Source organism: Eschrichtius robustus, chromosome 21 (genome assembly GCF_028021215.1).
Source record: "Eschrichtius robustus isolate mEscRob2 chromosome 21, mEscRob2.pri, whole genome shotgun sequence".
Classification (NCBI taxonomy): domain Eukaryota; kingdom Metazoa; phylum Chordata; class Mammalia; order Artiodactyla; family Eschrichtiidae; genus Eschrichtius; species Eschrichtius robustus.
This window is the reverse complement of record NC_090844.1, coordinates 10,777,302-10,793,525: the sequence shown is the minus strand read 5'-3', so window position 1 is coordinate 10,793,525 and position 16,224 is coordinate 10,777,302. Positions and strand designations below refer to the sequence as shown.

The 16,224-nt window shown below is 53.5% G+C and overlaps 1 protein-coding gene across 6 annotated transcripts in view; it reads left to right on the top strand.

Moving 5' to 3' along the window:
• ARHGEF10 (Rho guanine nucleotide exchange factor 10) overlaps window positions 1-15,106 on the top strand; it is an 86,927-nt gene extending 71,821 nt beyond the window's left edge. For 5 of the 6 annotated variants that reach the window (XM_068531945.1, XM_068531948.1, XM_068531944.1 and 2 more), the window contains 3 exons: window positions 3,250-3,424; window positions 10,849-10,971; window positions 13,367-15,106. In XM_068531945.1, coding sequence (XP_068388046.1) covers window positions 3,250-3,424; window positions 10,849-10,971; window positions 13,367-13,878 — 810 coding nt within the window. In that variant the 3' untranslated portion in view covers window positions 13,879-15,106. Of the gene's footprint in view, window positions 1-3,249; window positions 3,425-10,199; window positions 10,566-10,848; window positions 10,972-13,366 lie in introns of those variants that run through there. The other variant, XM_068531947.1, reaches the window with a different exon arrangement.
• The last annotated feature ends 1,118 nt before the right edge of the window (window positions 15,107-16,224 follow it).

Below are 16,224 nucleotides of genomic sequence, written 5' to 3'. Positions count from 1 at the left end.
AGAGGAGGACTTCAGCAGGTGGCAAAAACGCATGACATCTCAGAGGAGGAGTGCTGTGTGTGAGGACGTGAGAAGGCGGTTCCTGGAGGACCTTTGCCCGGAAGCAGGGTGAGTCCGAGCGTGGGGACGTGGGGTTGGCGCAGGTGTGGTCAGAGGGCACCTGGTCCCTCGCGCGCAGGAGCGTGCGGTCCCCTCCTTGGTTCCCGGGGTTTCCGCCTCTGTTGCCATGAGCGATCACGGGGCCCGTCTGGGCAGCGCTGCCGAGGCCGAGGCCGTGACCGTGAGGGCAGCCGCGCTTGGCTCCGTTCCCGGGGCAGATCGGCGCGTGACGTCCTGAGCCCCGCCACGCTGTGCGCGACGGGGGCCGTGTGGGGATTTAACCAAGGGACAGACGCCAGGAAATCTGTCTTCTCCGAGGATTTTTTTTTGCAAGGAGTTGAAAGGGGGGTGAGATTGGAGACTGAAGACTCACTGAGAAGGTTGTTCCAGAACTCTGTCGGGAAAATTCCACTCCCCGTGGGTGGAGGACAGAGAGGGAGACTCTGAGGTAGATTTTGCAGAATGAGGCACTTCTGTAAAGAAAAACAGCCGGTTGTGAGACGCCGAAGACCCGTGAGCAGACACTGGTGCACCCAGGCAGCCGCTGCAGCGGTGGAGGTGGCCACAGGACGGCCGGGAAGCAGCATGCAGGACGCATGGGACAAGATAGCCCGCAAGACAGAGGATGGGAGTGGGGTGGCCAAGGCAGTAACCGAACGGAGCCGCCGGAGGGCAGGGAGGGGTGGACCCCAACCAGCAGCGGCTCTGAGCTCCCTCCTTCCGGGGCTTGCTGAGTTCTTAGAAAGAAACCGGGGTTGAGGACCGGCAAACCGTGACTTTCTCGCTTCTTCCACAAGAAGTTTCGACAGTAGCTGTGAAAGAGCCAGCAGCCAGAAGGAGAGCGAGTCCTGTGCTCCTTTACGCTCAGGTAGTGCGAGGGCTTCTCAGCGTCATGTGACGTTTTTCTTACCTTCTTAACCTCTCTTTGGAAGCCGCCTTGCTCTGCCAGAGATGGCCTTCCGGGAGCAGTGAGCGCCTTTTCCTGAGCTGACCTGGAGGACCAGCCGGGCTTTTCCTCTTCAGAGACGCAGAGCTGTGAGGCCGTCTCAGCACACGTGGGAGGGGTGGGCCGCTTGCCCCATTCCTCCCAGTCGGCCCCGCTCTGCTGCTGAAACCTTAACTGCTCGGTGATACACGGGGCAGTGGGACGTGAAATCGTGCTCCTGCTTCCTGCGGCCCTGGTCTCGGCAGTGGGCTTCCTCCGAGGGGATCTGTACCGGTTCACGAAACAGCATGGGAGCTATTCTCCATGAAGCCTGCCAGAGAGGAAAGCCATGTCTGTTTCTGTGGTACAGGGCAGCCCAAGCCACCTCCACAGGCTGTCCGCAAAGTGAAAAGACGACCCACGGAATGGCAGAAAATACTTACGAATCGTGTATCTGCCAAGAGTGCATAACAAACAGCTTATATAACTTACAGCTCAACGATCAAAAGAAAAATAGTCCAGTTCAAAAACGGACCAAGGATCTGAACGGACATTTCTACAAAGAAGATACACAGGCGGCCACACAGGGAAGGGTGTGCACCATCCTTAGTCCTTAGGGAAATGCAAACCAAAGCAACCATGAGACACCACGTCACACCCACGAGGATGACAGCAATAGAGAAGGGACATTAACAAGTGCCAAGAGGACGTGGAGAAGTCGAGAGCTGCATGCATCGCTGGTGGGGACGTGAAACGGGGCAGCTGTTGCAAAACAGTCTGTCCTTCCTCAAAAGGTGAAACGTGGAGTTGCCATGCGGCCCAGCGTTTCCAGTCATACGTGTTTACTCAGGAGGACTCACTCTGTAAGAACTCGGGGCTCCTTCCTAACCGCCGGCACCGGCTCGTCCCCACTGACACGTGTTTAAATTAGACCTGTGATGATCGAGGTCGCTTTGTGGGAGGGTGGACACGTGCGCGGAGGGAGGTGCCTGTGGAGGTGAGCATAGCACGGGCGTCTCGGAGGAAAGGGTGGCCCCCCGGCTTTGGCTGCAGGAGGGGCCGAGGGCCCAAGCCAGTTGCCCGCCCCGAGGGCAGTGTCCTCGTGTTCCCTCCCGGGAGGTGCGCGGGGACTCCAGAGGGAACGTGCGGCCCCGGGCACGTGGTGTTGGCAGGACTGGGTGCTCAGGCCGTCGGGGCGTCCGCCAACTCCAGAATCACTGTCACGCCTGAGTCCCGGCTTCAGGGCGACCCCCAGGCCGCTCTCCAGCTTTGCCTGTCCAGCTGCAGTCTTCACTTAAGACAAGGTGTGGTGCCCTTGGACGGGCAGCCTCCCTTCCGATAAAATCAGAGACTCACGTGTCCCCCTCGGTCCAGCTCGGCGGTGCAGCGTGAGGGGCTAACCGGCGAGCGCTTTCCGCGCGGGTCGGCGTGCGAGGCTGGCGCCTTCGGCCCCCTCGGCTGCGTGGTGGGTCGTAAAGAGCCTCCCGCGCTGTTCTCAGCCCTGGAGGAAGGGGACAGAGGTGTAAGCCTGTTTTTTTCCTAGGGGGTTTTCAGTTACCTCGTTTCAGGCCAGACAGCTGTGCAGGACTGGGACCTGCTGTGGGCTAAGAGGACTTCTTTGAGGGTAGTGTTTCTTCTCACTGTGTGTCCAGCTTCACCCCACCTGCCCCCCGCCAATCCCTGGTAGGCAGTGACCCCAGCTGCCCAGCGCCGGCCCGTCCACCATGGGGACAAGTTCCAACGGTTCCCTCTCGGGGGCCCCGTGGAACAGGGTTGTCAGGATGGAGACCCGGGGCAGAGCACAGCCCGGAGGCTCGGGAAGGACCTGGTCAGACGGAGAAGCAGCAGGTGGCCACCCGGGGACCGGACGGGGCTGGACGCCGAGGGGACCCTGAGAGCCCGGCGGGGGCTTAGCTGCCCGTACAGGCCTCCTCGCAGGCAGACGTGGCCCTCGTTCCCGCTCAGGCTTGGGGGTGCTGACGGTCCACAGGCATCCAGGGGCGCTGCTCAGCACCTGCGGACCTGGGGTGACGGTGCCCTTGCTGTAGCTGGTTGAGGGCAGGTGAGATCCGGGGCGCCAGCTGGACACCCTGGCACGGTGGGGACGACGGCGCCACCCGAGGCTTCACGCGCAGCCCAAAGGGCGGGTCCGTGACGGCGACGTGGGGTGCAGCTCTGCGCTGTACCCCCGACGCCCCGCCTTCCCTTCTCCCTGGTCTCCGCAGAGCCAGCTGGAGGCCCACCAGGAGGAGGGCATGGTGGTCTCACACGTGGCCATTGCCGGCGTGGGCATCTGGATCGCCTTCACCTCGGGGTCCACGCTCCGCCTCTTCCACACGGAGACGCTCAAACATCTCCAGGACGTCAACATCGCCACCCCGGTCCACCACATGCTGCCAGGTGGGCCCTGGGGCGCTGGTGGGCGGTGCCACATCCCCCGGGGCCGGGGCTCGGGGCTGCCGGGTGACCCGGAGTAAAGCGCCCTTCTTAGAGGTCAGAGCCGCCCATCGCAGACGGTTTAGTGCTGTTAATAAAGCACTGGGGCGGGGGGCGGGGGCAGGGATCTGAGGTTGAAGGGCAGAGAAAAGGAGACTCTCTGGTGGGGGGGGCTCCACGGGGCTCCGCCAGCCGCACGCGGGAGGGGTGTTCCCGGCAGCGGGAGTCAAAGCAGCCAAGGTGCAGGAGTGGGGTGTGGGAGCCGCATGTGGCTGGTGTGTGCACGCCCGGTGTGTATAGGCGTGTGGCTAGTATGTACACGCGTGAGCTTGTTAGGTACGGGCGTGTGGCTAGTATGTACACGCGTGAGCTTGTTAGGTACAGGCGTGTGGCTAGTATGTACACGCGTGAGCTTGTTAGGTACGGGTGTGTGACTAGTATGTACATGTGTGGCTTGTTATGTACGGGCATGTAGCTAGTATGTACACCTGGGCTTGTTATGTACGGGCGTGTGACTAGTATGTACACGTGTGGCTTGTTATGTATGGGTGTGTAGCTAGTATGTACACCTGGGCTTGTTATGTACGGGCGTGTGACTAGTATGTACACGTGTGGCTTGTTATGTATGGGCGTGTAGCTAGTATGTACACCTGGGCTTGTTATGTACGGGCGTGTGACTAGTATGTACACGTGTGGCTTGTTATGTATGGGCGTGTAGCTAGTATGTACACCTGGGCTTGTTATGTACGGGCGTGTGGCTAGTATGTACACCTGGGCTTGTTATGTATGGGCGTGTGGCTAGTATGTACACGCGTGAGCTTGTTATGTACGGGCATGTAGCTAGTATGTACACCTGGGCTTGTTATGTACGGGCGTGTGGCTAGTATGTACACCTGGGCTTGTTATGTATGGGCGTGTGGCTAGTATGTACACGCGTGAGCTTGTTATGTACGGGCATGTAGCTAGTATGTACACCTGGGCTTGTTATGTACGGGCATGTGGCTAGTATGTACACCTGGGCTTGTTATGTATGGGCGTGTGGCTAGTATGTACATGCGTGAGCTTGTTATGTACGGGCATGTAGCTAGTATGTACACCTGGGCTTGTTATGTACGGGCGTGTGGCTAGTATGTACACGCGTGAGCTTGTTATGTACGGGCATGTAGCTAGTATGTACACCTGGGCTTGTTATGTACGGGCGTGTGACTAGTATGTACACGTGTGGCTTGTTATGTATGGGCGTGTAGCTAGTATGTACACCTGGGCTTGTTATGTACGGGCGTGTGGCTAGTATGTACACCTGGGCTTGTTATGTATGGGCGTGTGGCTAGTATGTACACGCGTGAGCTTGTTATGTACGGGCATGTAGCTAGTATGTACACCTGGGCTTGTTATGTACGGGCGTGTGGCTAGTATGTACACACGTGAGCTTGTTATGTATGGGCGTGTAGCTAGTATGTACACCTGGGCTTGTTATGTACGGGCGTGTGACTAGTATGTACATGTGTGGCTTGTTATGTATGGGTATGTGGCTAGTATGTACACCTGGGCTGGTTATGTACGGGCGTGTAGCTAGTGTATATAAGCATGTTGCAAATGTGTGTATGTATGTAACTAGTATGTGTATGCGTTGCTTGCTGTGTACGGGTGTGTGTGCCTGGTGTGTATTGACCCACGTCTCCACGGGGCTTTTAAGGACCAGGCTCACGCCGCACGGCATTCCCCTCCTTTCCCACGTTGGCTGCGTCTCCTGGCTCCCGGCTGGAGAAGAGAAAGATCCGGTGTGCAGCGCGTGGGCTCCCACCCACACCGCGTGAACAGACCTGTGCAGGAAGCCCTCCCAGGGCGCTCGAGTCCCCAGTCCCTGTTGGACCAAAGCCCAGGGGTTACGTACCTGTGACCACGTAACCTGTTTGCACCTGGGCCACTGGCTGTACTTCATCTTGTTTTCTTTCCTTCCTTCCACCCCCCAGTTAACGACTCCCTTGTTTCTTATCCACCGGCGTGGCTTTCACTGTTCAGGTCAGGATCCGCCTGGGTTCCTGTGGAGCCAGGAGACCGTGTGGTCAGGTGGGGACACCTGGCGGCCCCATGTCCCCAGGCCCCTTGGCAGGTGTGCCCCCGCCTGCTGTCACCATCACCACACACAGTCCCTGCCCCCCTCCTCGGGGCCCCCGCCGCCCTGGGCCTCCTGTCCCTGTGCCAGGACTTAAGGCTCTTTCTCCCGAGCCCATGTCCCATGCAGAAGGAGCCTTTGGGTGGCGTGTTCTCCCGCATCTGCCTGCTGTATGCGAAATACCTCCAAGTTCACCAGTATCCGGGGATTTTGTGCTTTGTCTGCATCTCATACTTTACTCCCAGGTTTGTAGCCGCTGAACCTGGCGGACAGTTAGAGCAGAAATCAGCGACACTCAGAATGAGAGTCCTCTTGCTACGCCCGGGCAGTGGTTCTTGAATGTGGTCCTCGGAAAGGCGTCTGACGTTGGTCTGATTTTCTTGCATTTTGGGGAACGGGGAGGCCAGATACCATGTCTTGTCTGTCCTTCTTTTTTATTTTTATTTATGGCTGTGTTGGGTCTTCGTCTCTGCGCGAGGGCTTTCTCTAGTTGCGGCAAGCGGGGGCCACTTTTCATCGCGGTGCGCGGGCCTCTCACTATCGCGGCCTCTCTTGTTGCGGGGCACAGGCTCCAGACGCGCAGGCTCAGTAATTGTGGCTCACGGGCCTAGTTGCTCCGTGGCATGTGGGATCTGCCCAGACCAGGGCTCGAACCCGTGTCCCCTGCATTGGCAGGCAGACCCCCAACCACTGCGCCACCAGGGAAGCCCTGTCTGTCCTTCTTTGAATCGTCTTACCCTTGGGCCAGTGTTTCACGGTGAGAAGTGTTTCACTGTGTCCTCTCTGACACTTAGATACGTGTGTCAGTGCGTGTTTGCACCCTGTGTGAGCCTGTGGAATTGCAGGTCCTTGGACCACCGTCATCCTGGACACATGTATGTAAACCTCATTCTAGAGTTGTGTTCGTGACGTTGCCCAAATGGGTTTTTTACGTATATATGGCAATAACGTGTAGACGGTCCTTTTGTGCTCTCACTGGAGTATAAAATTCCAGTAGGTTCTAGAGATGAAGACTTCGCAGGCCAGAAAGAACACAATTTGAAAAAAAAATTTACTCTACTCTACTGTGAGTCATGCCTTTTTTGTAGCAGAATTGAGAACCCTGTTTAGTTCCCTAGAGGTCTCAGCGTGCTTTCCCCTGTAGACTGCATCTTTCTGTCCGGTTTGGAGCTCTCTTCTGAGCACCATTAGCTCCAGCGCTGTGCCATAAACCACATCATACTTGGCAGACACAGTGGATGACGGCGCCTGGGGTCAGCACGCACATTTCGAAGGGCCATCGGTCAACCTTCCTGGCCCCCGAGGTGGTTACAGCCCGTGGTTCAGAGGGCGGCATCTCCTCCGGGTCATGAGGCTGCATGAGTCAGGTCAGGATGCAGCTGTTTCCTCTTCGTCCAGAACAGTCAGGGGAGGGTATTTGGATGAAAAAGTGTTGAGACCCCCGCCCCCCATCAGATTAGCCTTCCCAGGTCCCCGCTGAGTGAGCACGTTGCTTTCCAGGGGTGACGTAACCAATGAAGTGGCACAACTTTCTATCTAATACAAAAGTCAGTGTAACTCTAAGTACCATCAACCACATCATAAGGGAATTCAGCAACTTAAACTAGACTCAAGGTTATGAGTTAGGGAATAGACCGAGGAGTGGGTTTCGTGTCCCCTGGGCTCTGGTGGCGTCCTGTGCTAACCAGCAGCTACTCAACCAGCAGTTGGTCCTGCACTAACCAGCAGCTCCTTAACCAGCAGTTGATCCTGTGCTAACCAGCAGCTCCTGTACCAGCAGATGATCCTGAGCTAACTAGCAGCTCCTTAACCAGCAGTTGATCCTGTGCTAACCAGCAGCTCCTTCACCAGCAGATAATCCTATTACTAACCAGCAGTTGATCCTGCGCTAACCTGCCCGCCTCCCTGGTCTCTGTCCCGGGTGGGAGCTGGGAGTGGGTTCCAGTCATAGCCTTTCCAAGCACACTTGGAAGGCTGGCTGCTTCTCCTACTCTCTCCCCTGTTTGTGTGTTTCTTGCGAGCATTTGAATAAACCTGGCCGGCCTTCCCCGTGCTCCTGTGTCCCCGTGTGAGAGGACAGCGGGGTCCCCGGAGAGCGTGCATCACACAGCGGCCAGCTCCCTCTGCCACTTCATGTTGATAACTCACTTCCGCCCCATGCCAACTGCAGCCTTTGTCGGCATCTCTGCCCCACCCCTCCCGCCCTGCCTCCCCCGCCCCGCCTCCCCCTTTGGTGCTGAGTGGGTGGCCCTTCTGCCCGCAGCTTGGCCAGCTCAGAGCGCTGTGGTCCCACCTGGAAGGCCACAGCTGGTGCTTCCACAAGCAGTAGCCTGACGCCTCTCAGCAGCTCTGTCTGCAGACCCTCCAGAATGGGAAAATCTCCACGTTCCCTAGTTACCATTCAGTTAAACTTTCATACGTGAAATTAAAGAGGAATCCTAGACTACTTTGAAAATGGAACAAACCATCATTCGCTGGAACTGAAGGCTTTTAAACCAGTTAGAAAGAAAAACATCCCAGTTTTCCCTGCTTTCGTGTTTGTTATGATGAAGTGAAAGTTTGGGGGGGGTCCTCCCAGGAGCACCTCCCAGAAGCCCCGGGGTTGTTTCCTTTGGTCTTTCCCACTGACCGTGTAGTTTTTCCCCTTCTCATCATGTTTCATAACCTTTCCCCACACGATGACTTTTCCCCATCCCGACACCACACAGGGCACCTTCTGTGCCTTTGAATTGTTTTGTCCTTTCTCTTTAGAAAGATCCACTTCTGGAGAGAGGAGTTTCTTTACAAAGACTAGAGAGTTTCCCAGATTTTCACTGCATATGACGTAACACAGATGTAAAAGCTGGAGACAGGACGAAAAGTCAGATGTTCCTAATATGCTATTTACAGGCAAAGAGGCAGGAAAATTCCTAAGGGGGATAAAAGGTCACTTTCAAAATGCATTTATGAATGAAAATAAGTAGTAAACTTTTATCCTTTGTAATTCGAAAGTAAGATCTTCTTAATGCTTTTATTAGCGGTTGGAAATATTTCACATCATATTTTACGAGGATCTGTTAACCCTCAGTGTGGAGGTGGGCTGTTTGAAATTCCCTTTTCCTCATTAGTTTTCTTTAAAGCCAAGTGGTAGATTAAAAGTATTTCAGATGCTTCTTTAATAGTCCTAGGCCAGTATTTTAAAAATGATATATTATCTGTGAAAGAAAATTTAACTCACAAATTCCTTTTTTGGAGAAGAATTAAAGGAAACTCAGTTTCCCAGACCAAAATATTTCAGGACGATCAAATAAATCACAAAACAATTTATTCATGCAAATAGTTTTCACTTATATGCAGGACTTGGCTACCAAAATGAGGGTGTGGGTGGACTTACATGATATAAAAACCCACAGCCAACCTCTGAACCGAGCCCTGAGATCACGTCATGAGAGTCTGCTTGTTTTTAGTGTTCCCAATACTTTCGTGTGTTAAAAAGGAAATTTATTCACATCTAGGACCACAGGGCTATACCACTGCCCCAGTTTCTATATTCCTTCCAGGAGGGTGGCTTCAGAAAGTGGCTGCAAAAGGGAAATAATAGCTCTGTCCCCTGTCCATCCCGTTGTCATGACATTCTCCACGTTGGTGTTGAGAAGTAAGATATCCAGATGGGAAGTAACCTGCTGTCCCTGTGCACCAGGGCAGTGGTGGAGGCCGTACTTCACTGGAAGAAAACAAAACACAGAGCAGTGAGCCAGTTCCAAAAGTCGCCTCCACCAGCTGCTTCCACCAAAGATTCCAGGAGGGTCTCAGCTTTGCGGGTTTGCTTTCTGTCTCGAGCGTAGCTGTGGGGAATCTTCAGGTCACGTGGCATCAAGTGAGGCTTCTGCTCTGGAAGGCGCACCCGTGTGTCCCGGGACGTTCCCTGGTCCACGGAGCTCCCCTCTGGAGGGCTGCCCCACGACGGGACCACCTGCCCCTGGATAGCAACCATTGTGAGCTGTGCCCAGAGCCGTGTTTCTAAATGGCTTCTGCAGTTCTCCCTGGCGTTTGGAAACGACAGCTCCCGGCCCAGGTGTAGACAGACACGCAGGTCCCAGGCGTCTCTAAAGCCCCAGCGGCTCCCATGGGCACGCATTTGGATTCCTGGGAACTTAATACATTAGCTTTTCTTCAAAAAGTATGCCTGTATTTAGAGGTAAAACCAGATCTTTAGTTTTTGTAGCTGTTGTCTTGGTTTCGTTTCAGTGTTCTGCTGCCTAAATAATCATAAAATAACTTCAGTGGACATGGTGACCTGCCTTTGGCTTTGGTGTTTAGACCGTTTGTTTTCATGCTTTTTCTAAGATGAACTTAGGTCAAACGCAGAGATACTGAAAATGACTCATTTCTAGAGAGCAGAAGAATGCAGCTGTTTTGAAGTGCCCTCCCTTCCTTCCTGGGAGCAGCCCGCATGACCCTTCTCTGCTCTCGAGCCTCAGTGCTGAGCAGAGACGCCAGGAGGGGCTTAAAGCCCCTGCTGAAGGTGGTGGAGCTGTGGGCAGGGTCAGGGCAGGGGTGGGATGCGCGGGGCCCAGACTCAGTCCCTGAGACGAGAGTCACGGGGAGACACGCACCTTTCACTCCACTTCCTAACCTTGTCAGGCTGACCCACCTCTCTGGGCCTCAGAGCCTCGACTGCAAAGCAAAACAAAGCAGAGCAAACAGCCAGAAGCTCCAAAGCCCTTGGACTCCAGTGTTCTGTATCCGCGTTTCCCGGACTTGCCCACCGAGGCCGTGAGAGGTCTCCTTCCGACGGAACCTTGGATGGTCGCTTGCGTCTCTCCCCTGTGATGCTGCGCCCGGGCTGCACTGGGAGCCCGTCCTACCTGTGAGGTCTCTCCTTACCTGCCTAGGTGGGCTCTTGCTCGCACAGGGCTGCCGTCTGACAGCCTGATGTGCGTGTGTGCGCATGTGTGTACGTGTGTGTGTGCAGCTCTGCCTGGAAGTGCATGATTTACATGGACGGTTCGGGGCGGGGGTGTGTGATCGGCTCTGGAAGGGCCGCCCCAGCGGTGCTGAGAGCACCGTGCAGGTGTCCTGAGGCCGTGGCCGTGCTCTGCCGGGGTGCAGCCAGGACGCCCCCCAGATCTCTCTCTTGCTCGTCCGGCTGAAAGAGTCGCAGTGTGTGGCTAGGGCTCCGGGGAGCATTCTGGCGGGTCTGTAGGGTTTCCGGGCAGTTCCCGGGGCCCCTGCCCCAGTGTGTGGGCTGCAGAGGCCAGACTGCGGGCCACAAGCCTCTTCTGTCCCCCAGGACACCAGCGGCTGTCTGTGACCAGCCTGCTCGTCTGCCACGGCCTGCTGATGGTCGGCACCAGCCTGGGCGTCGTGGTGGCCCTGCCCGTCCCTCGTCTGCAGGGGATCCCCAAGGTGACCGGTGAGTACACCCCCCGAGTGCCTGCGTCTCCCAGGCCTCTGTCCTGTACTGTACTCTCGTCAAGCCCACGGGTCTGTGGTCAGCTGTGTCTTTGCTTAAACAGTGTAAATTACTTAGGTGGTTTTCTCTCTCCCTTGGTCCCTTCCCTTCTTCCTTCCTTTCTTTCCTGCTGTAAAGGCTATGTCTATTCATTTGAATCATCAGGTCATACTTCTGTCTTCCTGTTTCTGACGTCAGTGGTCCAGGGAGACCCTTGTCACCAAGACGTGCTGTCACATTACCTTTTCTGCCACCTGTTGGCTTTGATCATTCTACACAGTTTTGCTGTGAAAACGGATGCTTTTTACGTTTTGCAAAGAAGGGGGCCCAGCATCTGAGAAAGCTCAGTTGTGCTGTTTTGCAGTGTTGCGGGGAGTTGAAATGGGCACAGCCTTTTTGGAAAGCACTTTGTTGTTCAGGACTTGAAGATGCTTTTGTGTCAGGAGTCAGGGTTTCCAATTCAGGAGTCTGTCTCGTGAAGCAGCCAAATCTAGGAATAAACCATGACGCAGAAAGAACGGGAAACAGCCTAAAGGTCCAAAATTAGGAGTAGGGAGACGCTTAAGACAGTGGTCGCGTTGCCATTTTAGAACGTAACACAGCCAGTGAAAATGATGTTTGCAGAGAGCTTGGAATGATACAGAGAAATGTTAATTCTGTAAGTTAAGTAAAACCAAGATCTTAAAATTTTATGTCGATTATGTAATAACTCTCAGAGAAAAAGATTTGTAGGAAACTCATCGAAACGTTAATGAAGATCTCTGTCTATAGTTTCTTCCTACTGTCAACACTGGAATATTTCACTCTGACTGCAGGCAGCCCTTCCTTCCCTCAACAAGCTTTCACGGGTCTACTGCAAATAGGTCTGTGCTTTAGATAAATTCCTATTTTGTCACGATCCACCTGTTAGGATCATGGAATTCCAAGTTGGTTTATTCATTTCTTAACTGCTGTCTTCGTTATGACCTGCCTGTGATACATGCAGAAGCTGCACATGATGACCACGGGCAGTTTGAGTGGTAAAGGCTCAGGAGTCAGAAGCCCTTCCCGTCACAGCTGGGGACGCTCCTCCCCGACAGCCAAACATAACCGTTCTCCTGCAGGGTCTCACGTCACCGTTCCGTTGGTTTTTCTCCATAGTTTTGCTAATTTGTACCTTTTTCAAAAAAGAAGTCTTTAATTGTGCCATTTTAGCATTTTCTGTAATTGTCTCGTAGCGTACGTATTCCTCTCCGACGGCTTTCTTTCCACATTATTTCTGAGGCGCATCCTTGTTGGTCACGTGACTGTAGCTCATGGTGTCACTGCTGTGTAGCGTGGCTTTGTTCCCCATGTGACGTACAGTGGGTATTTAGTTGTTTCCTGTTCTGTGTGTTACGTGCTATGCCTCTGGGGGGGTTCCTCTGGCCACCCCTTCTCATAGGGACTCGGGTTCCTCTGGCTGTGTGTCCAGGAAGGGACCACAGGTGTGTAGGAAACACTCACGTTCAGGTTCACCAGGTGGTGCTGGGATGTTCCCCTGGGCTGTCGCTTCAGATCACACCTCCATGCCCGGTGTCTGGGCGTCCCCATCCCTCTTGACTTGTCCTTCAGCTCACTGAGGAAGTCACCTCGCCCAGCTGAGGAATCCTGTAACGTCCTCTGCTTAGGCCAGAGTGGGAGGGAGGCGCTAGGGCCCTGTTTCAGCCTCAAAGCATTTGGTGAAAAGGGCATCTACCCCCCATTTCTGTCACCTCACCTGCGAGGCGCTTAAAAATGGACATCCCATGCCCGCCTGGCCCTTGGAGTCTCGGTGTTATGGGGGAGTCTGCATTTCATAAAAAGACCTACAGGGAGTTTCTGGTGCTTCTTTTAAAATTCAATTCACGTCATCCTTGAACTGAAAAGCCCCCATTTTAATCAATACCATAGGACTAAATTATTCTAAACCACAGAATCTTTTTGAAATGAAAAATGGCAGGAAGCTACTTATAGTTTAGGCATCTTATTCCTAAAATTGACATATTTCAGGCATTTAAGTTTTTAAAACCAAGATTTAGGAAAACTTTTCCTAAATATATTATCTTAGAGCAGGCGAGAAGGCATTTATACAGAGAACAGGAAAATAGCTACTTTATCACTTTATTTAAAAGTACAATGCAAGTACCAGAACTGAGATACCGCTGACGAAGACCACGGTTGTATTTTAGACCACGGTTTTGAGAGCATTCTTGGACTTCACTAGAAATCCACGAGAACGTGGTCTGGAAGCTGTTCTCACTCTGAGCTGTCGAGTGCGGGGTTTTGCCGTGTGGACGGGGGGTGCCCGGGGCCCTGCCCGGCATGCGGGGCCCTGCTGAGCGCTGTGCCCTTTCAGGACGAGGCCTGGTCTCCTACCACGCTCACAACGGGCCCGTCAAGTTCCTGGTCGTGGCCACAGCCGCCCCCAAGGCAGACAGAGACAAGCCCAGGGACAGCCCGCCCCCCGGTGCCGACCCCCAGGATGAAGACCAGAGGGACGCGCTCCCCGGTGAGGGGCCCGGGCCCTGCCCGAGCCGCCGCGGCCCCGACGCCATCTGGCTGGGGGCTTCGCTGGGCTCCCTCGCCCAGGCCAGCGACGTCTCCTCCACGTCCGGGTCCCCGACGCCTTCCCAGGGCTCGGGCTCCCTGGGGCCCCGCTCAGAGGAGGGCTTCGTCCAGGACCCCCTGCGGCTCCCCTGCAGCTCCCCCGGCCGAGGGCGGCGGGCCAGGAAGGCCAAGGCCAGCTCCGTGCTGGTGGCCTGCGGGGGACAGGGCCACCGGCGGGTGAGCAGGAAGGCCAGGCAGCAGCGGCCGGAGGAGCTGGCCTCGTCCGTCATGGTCTGGCAGATTCCCCTGCTGAACGTGTGAGCCCAGGCCGAGATCCGGGGGTGGCCTTTCGGCCGAGTCAGACACCCCGAGCGGTCCCGCCACATCTGCGCTGGCTGGGGATGAATCGCCCACCGTCTCGGGGCCGAAGAGTGCAATATCGTCAAGGGGGCGTCTCCGGCAGCCCCTCCCTCCACCCCACGCAGGGGAGCCCCGTGTGGACGCGCATGAGGAAGGGGGGTGGACGCCACGTTTGAGTGGGTGGGGGTCCCGGGAGGATGCTTCACCTCTGACCCCCGTGGTCCTTAATAAGCACGGGACGCTGCAGACCTGTTCTCGTAGCCTGTCACCTAGAGAACTCTCAGACTCAGAACTCACGGGGAGATACAGCATATTCACTGGTGGGGGGGTTTATTAACAATTCTTAAAGTAATTGTACTTGATTCAGATTCACTACTTTTATTTATATTGTATATCTTTTAACTCCAGAATAGAATTTGTCACAATGAAGAAAGCCAGGTGACACATACCAGGCCGGGTGGTGTTACATGCTTTCTGAGTTGAACTGAGTTTTCCAAAGTGGTATAATGCGTGTACTGTATATTTTTAACAAAGTAGTATTTTTGTATCGCATTTTTCTATTAAAAAAATTAACTAAGTTTTAGTCACTATGTTATCTGTAACATTTCACAAATAATGTTTGCTTTGAACCAAAATCCTCAGTGCCTATCAACATTTAGACCCAAGTGTCAATGCCAAAATATTCACGTTGGAGATGTGTGTGTTTTAGTGTCTCAGGAGACGTAGAAGGTGTCTTGCTTGGTCCATCCTTTCCTGCTGTGTTTGCATCTGTCGACCAGGAACGCTTCTAGCTTTGAATGCATGTCCTGAAGGACACACGGTGCCGGTCAGGGTGGGCGCCGGTGCTGGCGGCGGACACAGGACACAGGAAAGGTGGCCCTTGGTCGGCAGACTGGCACTTAGGGCCCCTTCTGCGGGCGTCGTGCACGAGTGATCCGAGTTCACTGTGCTCCACGTGTAGTTATCTATCAATGTTCTACTTACTGGATGGTTAAAACAATGCAGGTCCACCCGAGATTAATGTCTCAGCACTTTACAGGTGACTAAAAATGCTAATTTTATGACTCTGCCAAATATTTTCCAAGGTGCATATGTGCCCCCATGTGAAAGAAATATCTCCCCCAGGCTTCCTTAAACTATTAGCTGCTATCTTATTTCATGAATAAAGTCTTTTTATTTAAAAATACAATATTGTGAGTTGCCTTTTTTCCTGTAAAACGCAAAGGGGCAGTTAGGTTCGAGGGACGGTCAGGTGGTCCTTTCCAATGTGGCATCCCCACGTGCTGGTTTGGGAGTTTACGTGTGGATTCCACAGACGGACACAATGTATGTGTAAAAGAGTGCTTTGAATTCCAAGTCGGTGCTGAGAAACTCTCTAGAGGCGCGTGTACTTGCCAGTTTTTATTTTGAGTGACATCATGAGTTGAATTAGTTTAATATAAAATATAAAGAGAAGTATCTAAAGTCAGCTCCATACTGTTTGCCCTGATTAAAAATATACAGTTTCTCCATGTTTTCAGTGTCCACATGAAACAGAGGTACTTGGATATGCCTTTTACTTAAACCTTGATGCTCAAAGCCTGTTTGGTCTTCATCAGTACCTCAAAAAACTCAACTTATGACTACCACATTTTCTTATGGCATAAATAACTAAAAAATAAAAATAAAAATTGTGCCAGCCGAGGTTTCCACTTACATTGTAATAATGGTGACGTATTTAGGAAAGCCTTGCTGTCACTCACGCCCATCTGTCACTTTACCAGGTTTTACTTTCCAGCTGTCTGGTGAAGCTTTCAATATCACTTTATTCTATTCCCATCTTTTAATTAAAATGTGAGCAGTCACTCCGGGACCGGCCCTGCCGAGAGGCCCTGGTTCCAGCCGGCGGAGGGACGCCGTGCCTTTTGAACCTGCAGTACTCAGAGCAGGAGTCCGGACCCTGGAGCCCGGAGAGGTTTCCTTCCAGACGGTCTCTTTCCAGTGACAGGACTCCGGGCCTGAACAGAATTCATGCTGGGCTGGAGGACTCCCTGAATTAGTACATGTAACTGCTTCGCTCTCTGACAAGCTGCGGGAAATGGGATTCTTTGCAAGTGGAATCATCTGATTTGATTTTCTAAATCACGTCCCAAAGTATCTTTTTCTGTAAATATTTTCATATATTGAATTTGATAAAAATATTCTAGATCCTGGGGACAGAGAGAGAATTTATAGCCACAGTTTTCTCACCTGTCAAATGGACATAATTTAAGCCCTAGCGACTGCACATTTTTTTGGTGGCTTTTAGATTTATACATGCATGAAAGC